Below are 9681 nucleotides of genomic sequence, written 5' to 3'. Positions count from 1 at the left end.
CTCTGTTCTCCGGCCGGCAGGCTGGGCTGGCGGCGCACCTTGGCACACAGAGGGCTTGTGTGCCGCCTCACCGCACTGCTGCCCGTATCTGCCTGCGAGAGGGCGAGGAAAGGGCTCCCACGGGTGCTGACCATCACAGACTGAGTCCAGCCTATCACCAAACCACCATGTCAACCAGACCATAGCGCTGAGTGCCGCGTCCAGTCTTCCCTTTAAACGCCTCCAGGGATGGTGGCTCCACCACTTCCTTGGCAGCCCATTCCAATATCTAACCGCCTTTTCTGCGAATAAATTCTTCCTAGTGTTCAACCTAAACCTCCCATGGCACAGTCCTAGGCCTGGCATAGTCTGTCACGATACTCACTACAGCAGTTCCACAAGGATGGCTTTGCTTCCCAGGACGAGCATTCCTCTCTCCACTGCCAGCCCTCGCCCTGCCACCGTGCCCAGCCTTAGGGGCACTCAGGACACGGCCTGCAAAAGGCATTTCCCCAGCAAAACCCTCAAGGGACAGCAGCTCTGGAATTAAGTTAAAAATTTAGTCGCTTTGTTGTGTGCTGAGATTCTTAGAAGTGCTCCCGTTGCTGTGAATATGATGAACATTGGAAGCATCACAGTCCGGAGGAGGGATCTGCACGCAGTCTGACCCGTCCCAGAGTCTGCTGCTATCCAAGGCAGACTTGGAGAGAGGATTCTGCTACTGACTGCTGGAACACCGGGACACGAGGCTGCCAGGTGACAGCAATCCCCCGGTGTGGGTGACCAGCAGATGGCTGTAGTGTGCCCTGAAGTTCCTACCAGAAGGAATGTGTATGGCAGGACCACTTCACATGGATAGTACAACGAAATACCAAACAATAAATCATCTTGGGAGTTCGGATGGCTCTAAAGAAAAATTGTCTTGCAAAGCACCTGAATGGGATTGAATATGTACTGAAAGATTCACAAAACAGATAATTTATTTTTATGTATTATTTATCATTTATTATTATTTGCAAAGTAAGTGGAAAAGAGAGGAATAAAAATTGAAGTGAGGTATTTTATTAAGACAGATTGTTGTGCCTAGGAAGAAACTTTTGAAACAACCTTCTGTAACACTGTCTTAATCTTCACTCCTTAAAGAGTCTATTCAGTTCTCCAGTACCCATAGTTAAACTGGTTAAAAATGTTACTTGCATCTCACCTCTTCTGTAAAACTTACCAAAATACTTACCTGACAGGGTGAGAGATAGGCCTGCACATCAAATTAAACCAGGAACAAGCCAGTCTTTAATCTGCTTCACATTTAAGTTTGCTTCACAATTAAGTTGTGTGTATTGTCTCCTGTTCCTGTGCATTTGCAGAACATGTGATTTTATTACTGATAAAAAAAAAAGATAAAGTAATTTTGATTTTCCAGATTTTCCAGTATCTGGTCCTTAGAGAACACAGTATCATTAATTGAGAATAGCTATCAGACTGATAAGGCAATTGTACTCGATAAGATATCTTTAATATCTCTGACCTCATTCTAAGCTTTTGGGTGTAACCAGTAAGCTTTATTCCAGTGTGTGGAAGAAGTTTTGTAAACTTCTTTGCAGAGAATAGAGTTGTGCTTTATAGAATCTGAATGACAAGCAAGAAATTCAAACTGCAGCTTCTGCCTTAATTCAAATTTAATGAGGAAATCAGTACTCAGGTGAACCACTGTATAGTTTGATCTGTTTGGTTACTTCATTATTGACATAGTATTGGGATTTTTGATTTATCTAATGTCACAGGATGTTTCTTCCCAGAAGAGGCCAATAGTTAGTTATTAGAAACTGCACTTGCAGAAGTGTCTTCGCAGAAGAAAAATTCTAAAATAGCATTCTGCATATAACAAAACTAGGTCTTCCAAAATGTGTTACAGCTGGGGCAAGTTTGAGGCCTTTTAGAAATTGCTAAAATGAGATTTGAAAATAACAGAAGTTACAGACTTAGAAAGAACATATTGTTCTTACAATATACACTTGCCAAAAAGTGGAATTTGCAAAACTCTGTGGTAGAAACATCACACTTTGCTCAATAGGTAGGTTGTTTGTAGGTTGATATTCTGAAAAACATGTTAGGTTTTTAAAATATAACTACAACACAGCACCTGGAACAATCCCACAAGTGTTGAGAGATGGATTTTAGTTAAATTATATTTTTCTGCCTTCACCACTGCATGTATTTTCTGTTTCATCATGATACACAGAATAAAAAGTAACTTAGAGAAAGTTGCATAACTGTCTTCTCCAGAGCCATATGAACCCTTGTAGGAAACAGGCTGGATTTCACAATATATTTGGAAATTTACAGAAAGATGGCATGATTTGGAAAAAAAAACTCCAACAAAAAAATCCCAAAACAAAACAAACCCCACCCACCCAAACAGAAACAAACAAACAAAACCAACAAAAAAAGCAAAACAAACACAAACAAAACCCCCCAGCAAGTTTTAGCTTCTTTTTTCTGACTTTTCTCTGGCAAACTTAGAGCACTAAAATACAGAAATAAACAGATCTCCATCAGAGATACAACAGCATCTAACAATCTAACACTAGGCATGAAGCCTTACCTCCCCACCTTGGCTGGAGTGGGTACAATTTAATGAGTACAAGATAAACTTCAGTCCAGGGTATGCTCCCAAAAACAAAAGCTATGCAGATTCCAAAATAGCAAATGGTGGGATGTATTTTTTCGTGCTCTTCTTTCTTCACTAATTTTAATTTATCTGATTATCTCCTCTACAGGAGTAAAATATTTGAATGTCTATAACCTATACACAAATTACTAATGTAAAGAATTTTAGTTAAAAATCTACCACCAAGTAGTAGTATTTCAGGCAAAGAGAGATACCGTGGAGAGACCCCAGTGATGTCTTTCTGTCCTGAGGAATTATTCCTTGACAGAAGCAGGAATAGCTCATATGCTTCAGTCCAAAACACTGGGTTTTTTTCCTTCTAGCTGTATTGATTTTTATTTGGTTGGTTTGTTTCAGCAGTGATTGACATGATGATGTGTGCAAGGCAGTGGTCATGGCTGGGTTTTGGGAGACCGCTAATGCTGCCAGCTATGCAATATTAAAATGAGTCTAAAAAAATAAAAGTTTGATTAATTTTATCCTCAGGATGTAACTGTAATAACAGAACACCCCTGTAGCTGTGAACAGTTCAGATGCAGCCTCAAGACAAGAATTACAAATGGTAAGGCAATAGGGATAAGTAAAGAAATTATATTGTTAACTCAGAATTAACAGCAGCACTCTACCCCAAACAAAAGCCATTTTGAAGCCGAGCAAATTTACTCCAAATTTTTAAGGACTTCACCATGACCACAGGAATTAGTTTTCATCATGATCTAGCAAGACTAGGATAAGCACACACTTTCAGTTTAACCACATTTATTGAGGAAGTAGCACTTCTGTTTACATTAGTTTTAAGAACTTAAGTTATGTTCTTTAGAAACAGATTTATTTACATATTTATTGTTCCATCATCTGGTATACAACACCTGATGGTTTGTTTTTTGTTTTTTTTTTTTTTAACCAGCAGCAATTTAATAGGCTTCAAGTTTAATGAAAAGGCTTTTAGTTTTGGACATTTTATCTGATAAACAGACAAGAAAACAGTAATAACAGGACAAACAAAACATTTTATTGTGAGCTAAAGCTATGTGACTGCTCATCATGCTTTTTTACATTGCTTATTAGTAAAATGGTGTTTAACATTTCAGAAAACATTCTTAAAAGAACAATGAAACAAAAGTGCTTCTAAACAACAAAATACAAAAATTAGTCCCATCCCAGACTGGAGTTGTCCAATATATTTTATGGGGGTGGGGTATGGTGTTTTGTCTCCACCTTTGGTTTTGATCACTTTAATACAGATTTCTGAAAAATACTGACTAGCCCTTCACATGACTACAAATTGGAATCATGTGGCAAAAACAGTTTCTGTATTTCCAGTCCCTTTGAGAGGTGTGCGACTATTAGACAAAGTACTTTCTTCCCCACGTCTAATGGGAGGAAACCCTGCATAGCTGAGAGGCCACACCTCAGCATCTTCGACGACCACGCCTGTATTAACCAACTACAAAGAACGCTGACCTTTTATCCTCAAAGCCACTTCTCTGAAGAAAGGATTTTTAAAGAAGTGTATCTTATGAAGGCAAGGAAAGTCTTACAGCAAAGCAAGGCTCATCACCATAGAAGTCAAGCACTTTCAAATCAAAACATCAGAGTCTGAAGAATCTGCAGTGTTGAGCCAGTATACTGAAACCACCGGAAGAGTGAATACCTTGCCAATTATTGCTGAACTCAGGAGGTAGTTATTGGCAAGGTAAGACGTTTCCACTCTAAGACAGTTAATGATTTACATAAGAAGCAGGAAAAACAGAATACACATTTCCCTGTGTTTTAAAAGATGATTTTGTGTTTGCAGGAAGTGACAGCTTAACTTCCTCATCCTGTGGAATTACAATTACCATAATTAAAATAAAAGATACTGAAAATTATAACTAAAAGAGAAATTCTAAAAGAAAACAGCCGATCAATTGGTCATCTCTTAGGATGTCTGCAGATCATCCTAAGCATGAAAATTCACATAGATCAGTAAAACAACATTCTTCAACATTAAATAGCAGCTCAAGAGAAACTAATAATAAAACTGCCTCTGATTAGCACAATGACTGAGATAACTAGTTGCATTCACCACCTGCTTGCTACTCTTCATTCCATTTTTGATATCTGATAGAAACTCCAGCAACTTAAAGCATCACAAAAGCTCGAGGCCACCACAGAAAATGAATGAAAATCTGGTCAGGTACAGTAGCACTGGCCACCTCCCAAAGCTGCCACATGCAGAAGCATCACTAAAGCGCTGGAGAAGCTAGAGAAGCACATCCTAGGCACAACTATGCATCACCCATGTCTTGGGTAGGAAAGCACTGTGGAAATCTAGGGCACAAAGTCTCACCGTGGGTGATTAAGGAAACCCTAAGGAGAACGCTGCTTTCCAGTGGCAGAACAGATGTCCCAGTTCTATTTACCAGCATATCTGACTTCAGTATTTCCAGTACAAAGTACTTAAATTTCACAAGAGGGACCTAACGGCATTGCCAAGCAGTGCTAAACCCCACTTGTTTAGAATAGAAAAAATACTATTTATTCTACACCAGAAGGTAAAGTTAATTGAGTTATTTGTATAAAAACTGTCATTTTAAAAACATTTGAGAGAATGAACAGTAAAACCAGCAACAGCCTCTAATTAGTGCAGTGACAACATACCTTCTCAGTTTAGAGATCCCATTCTTACTATTTTTTAAGTGTTATTAACACCTTTGTTAGCTACATAAAGTTGCAGGGCCATATTCAACAGAACTGCATTAGTGACTGGCTTTGAGTCAGTAAGACGTCTCTGGGGCACAATGCCTACTTCTGATACACTGAACACTGTAAAATCTAAGAAACTAACAGGACAGAGAAACTTATTTGTGCATAAATATCCTAGTTTAAGGCTTATCTTTAATATTCTGTGTTGGTTTTGTCTTAGCATGTGCACAGAACCTGTACAGGTTTGCTGTACTCCACAGAAAAGTCAACATTAGTAAAGGGAGCATCATAACACACAACCAATTCTCTTTTTAAGGATAAAGAACATCTACATACTATTCTTCCAGTATGTTGAAAGACAAAAAGTGTGGCTCTCCTGCTTAATAAAAAGCAGGATCCTGCTTAATAAAAGCAGAAGGATATATGAAGAAGGTTGTTATAAAAACCACAAGGGATTTGAGTTGGTTTTATTTTCTCCCTCGAGTAACTGCTACATTTGAAAGTCAGTAAAACACACTTGCAGAGAGCCAGACAAGCTGCTTACTAAGCATGTCAAAAAAGTGGGTCAAGCCACTCATTCACTAGCAGTGGGCAGATTCACAGAAAAAAAAAGTGGGGGAAAACAAGAAAAGAAAAAAGAAGGGAAAAAACGGGTTCAGAGAGCTAATGGAATAGTAGTCTTTACAAAGGTTAAAAGCACCTGAGCTGCTATCCTGTTTATCCTGATTCAAGACATTGTATTTAAACACAATCTGATTTTATGGAAAATATAGTAGTAAAGTTCTGTGTGAGTACCACAGACTTGTGAAATATGGGTAAATTGGAGGTTTGCTTTTTTTTTGGGGGGGGGGGGCAAGATTTGGTGTTTTTTTCTCATTGTTGTGGTTGTTTTTCCCCACATCTGCTCTTATACACAGTTAATCCAACATACAGATGGAATCACTGTGGTGGGACTTAGTACATGTAAAAAGAGGAGTAAGATGCAAGATAATGCCTTAAGTGGAACAGAATTATTCTTAAAAGACAGTATTCAGAAAATAGCGTAAGACAAGATATTCAAAGGAGATTTATGACCCAAATGGTACCTGGCCACAGGCTGAGTCCAACAGCTGTGAGGCAAACTGATGTTGCAGAACAGAATTTTCTTTTTACTGTGTTCCAGCACTAATTTATATGGCTGTAGTTCATCCACTAAGCAGAAAACAATCAGGCTTAAGAGAAGACCAAAAAGCATCTGTACCAGTCACACAGATTCTTTTGACCTGAACTGGTTGAACAAACTAGTGTAAGGGCTGGTCCCTTTTCTTTTTATGTAGCAGCTGGTGATTCTGACTCTGCTGCATACTGGTGCTACTTTAGGAGATGGGGACTTCTATCCCAACATTTCAGGTACCTATCCCATGCCAATTGAGTATGCATTTGAAATAAATAACCAGCATATTCCTCAAAATTAAGTGGACAAAACCAAGAGTTTTATAACAATAATTTAGGAACATTTAAAACCAGAAGCATTATTTACAAAGTCCTCATTTGCAAAGGATCTCATGGAATCTTTACCAAAGCCTTATGAATAAAACCAAGGCCCTTTCTTAGTTGTAGCTATTTGGCAGATGCTCATACAACAGTAATAATCATGCTTAGCATTACCAAGAATATTAAAGATATGGATCAAGTCAGCCAGGAATCTCCAACAACAGAGATGGTCTACTGAAGGCAGAACTAAGGCAAAGCAAGACGTGAGATTAAACAATCTGAAATCTTTTAGCATTTCTCCAGAAAAGTGAATCAGGGGAACCAAAGTCATGTTTCATTTACGTAAGATGTACATTTGAGAGAGTCCTATCCTTAGAAGGCTAAAAGTGGTTTGGTTAGACTATTTCAAAAGGCAGAGTAGTGGAACACAATCTTCTCTTATTTGATTGCTTTTAATTTTAAGATCAGTTAAAAGCATCTCTGGTTGAAAAAAAAAAACCAAAACAAACCAAACCCAAACATATTGCATATGTGCATCTCAAATGTTTGACAGAGTTTCTGCTATTTAGTACTCAATACCACACAGTGAGCACAGTCCTCTCAGAGTATTACTATACCTGCAGCTTCATCTATCAGCTAGGGTTGTTGTTTCTTTCATATATACATATATTATTTATAGTCAACTTTCAGCTAAGTAGTTCCAAAAAATAAGTTAAATGAAAAATTAAAAACAAGTTTTCTGTTAAGACCAAAAGCAAACAACAGTTACAACTCATTTTCATTAAAATCGCAGTAAACAATACACATTTTTGCAGTATCACTAAGTTGGGAGAGGTGTAAAAAAAACCCCAAACCAACAACAACAAAAACAAAATAAAAAACCAACAACCCACAAACCTGCTTTAACAAGGAACTAGTGTTCTGCCTTGCAAACATCTGTGTTTAATCTGTGTAGAGTTTGTAAACAAGATGTTGGGCCTTTAGAAGTAAAGGCAAGAATGCTTTCCTTTATTATGGTATTTAAAGGCTATCATTTAAGAGGTTTTTTTTTAATAGCTTGTCATTTATATAATAAAAACAAGTATTTGTACAAAGATGCAGTTTCTTTTTAAAAAAGCAGATCAGTTGAGTGCTTCATACTTTAATATATAAACCAAAACATATGAAAGCTATAAAAACATTAATGTGTGCCATGTATTAAACATGTAGCCTTCTATTTTAATGCCTACATGTGAAGATTAAAAAAATTATCACAATGGAAATTTTACTTTCAGTTATCATAAACAGACCAAAATACAGAGTAGAAACACATAATTTCTGGGACTCAACAATTAGCATCACTTACTCTCTCAAACATCAGTTGGGCTCAAGTTGTACACTGTAAGCATAAGCTAACATTCTACCAATGAAAGCATTACAAAATGCATTAAGAGAAAATACTGCCAGTAAATGAATATCTCAATCTATCCTTTTATTAATTTTTCTTTTAAAAGGCAGTTTGAACTGGTTTTACAAGGTTGGGTTTTTTTGCTGCTCTGCTATCAAAGGTCTTCTTTAATCCTGTCCTGTGAACAATTCAGTCAAATTACAACAAAACAAAACAGACCAGCTACTTTTAACGTTTTAATAATCTTAATTCCCCAATGCTGTTCTTCCAGTCTGCACAGGGAAATAGTTTTATTTGGCACATTAAGGATAAAAAAGTCAAAAAAATGAACTAAGTTTACAAACCTCCAACTGAACATCATTGTTCCAAGTTCATTGTTCATCAATGTCAGGGCAAAATTAAAAACAAAAAAACCACACACAACATAGGGAAAGGTCCTCCAATGATCAATATCATCAGGGCCTCACAGCAGAAACAATATACATATATTAATGTTCAAACCAGAATTGGATTGCTAGGAATCTTATCTCAAGTCCTGTTGTGCTCTTACATACAGTGTGCAAATCCTCACTAAATGGCAAAGGAGGCTTTGATGAACACATTTCACACTGTATAACTTTCTTTTAATCTCAAGTTTTAATGCAGATACTTAAATATCTGTAAAGTCCTGTAAACTCTGGCTGCTTCCCAGTCGTCTGCACCAACTGCTCCCCAGGCAGCACTGTTTCAGTTCAAGTAGTGTCTCACACTGTGGTATCTCCAAAGTCCTTGTTCCAGCGAATGTATGCTTCCAGGGTCTGAGGGCTCAGACTGCGCTTGATCTTCTTCAAAGATTCTGTGAAATCTGACAGTTTGATATTTCTCATCTAAACAGAAAATGAAAGACATCAGGGTCACAGGTGGTTTATGTGCTTCAGTTTATTCAGGAAGTACTTGAGTATTCACTTTTAACAAAACACATTCTGCAAGTGCTGCAACTTGATACAAGAACAATTTTTTTTTACAGTGAGAGCAGTCATTCACCGCAACAATCCCTCAAGAATGCAGTAGCCTCTGTTCCTGGAGGTTTTGAAGATATGACTGGGCAGGGTGCTAAATAATCTCATCTAAGCTCTCTTTGCCACAAAATGGTGGACAAGGTGATCTTTCAAGGTCCCTTCCAAACCAGGGTATTCTATTGTTCTAGGACCTGATGCAAGAGTCTGGTAATTTAAGATGTACCATTTTTAATAAACTATCACTTGCTAATATAAGACCTGCTTTGTTACTTAATAGCTCATTAGACTGGGTCATTACTTCCTGATTCAGTAGGTGGTGTGAGCTGATGTATATGAGGACATCAAAAGAAAATAACACAGATGCTGTTATCCTCCTGCAACAAATCCTTCCAGCTTACAGCTTTACCAAACCTCAGGCTAAAGACAAAAAGCAACTGAGAATTTAAGTTTCGCTTCATTTCCCCCTGTAACTGTGGTTTGCACACACA

At 37.7% G+C, this 9681-nt stretch overlaps 1 protein-coding gene across 5 annotated transcripts in view; it reads right to left on the bottom strand.

The window, feature by feature from the left end:
* Positions 1-3637: 3637 nt before the first annotated feature.
* The window catches only part of SPAST (spastin), a 39169-nt gene continuing 33125 nt past the window's right edge, over positions 3638-9681 (bottom strand). For all 5 annotated transcript variants that reach the window (XM_033054882.2, XM_033054884.1, XM_033054883.2 and 2 more), the window contains one exon: positions 3638-9061. In XM_033054882.2, the coding sequence (XP_032910773.1) occupies positions 8939-9061 (123 nt within the window). In that variant the 3' untranslated portion in view covers positions 3638-8938. The remainder of the gene's footprint in view (positions 9062-9681) is intronic.

The sequence above is a fragment of the Catharus ustulatus genome, chromosome 3 (assembly GCF_009819885.2).
Source record: "Catharus ustulatus isolate bCatUst1 chromosome 3, bCatUst1.pri.v2, whole genome shotgun sequence".
NCBI lineage: Eukaryota > Metazoa > Chordata > Aves > Passeriformes > Turdidae > Catharus > Catharus ustulatus.
Note: the sequence above shows the minus strand (reverse complement) of the source record. Positions and strands in the feature narration are given on the sequence as shown.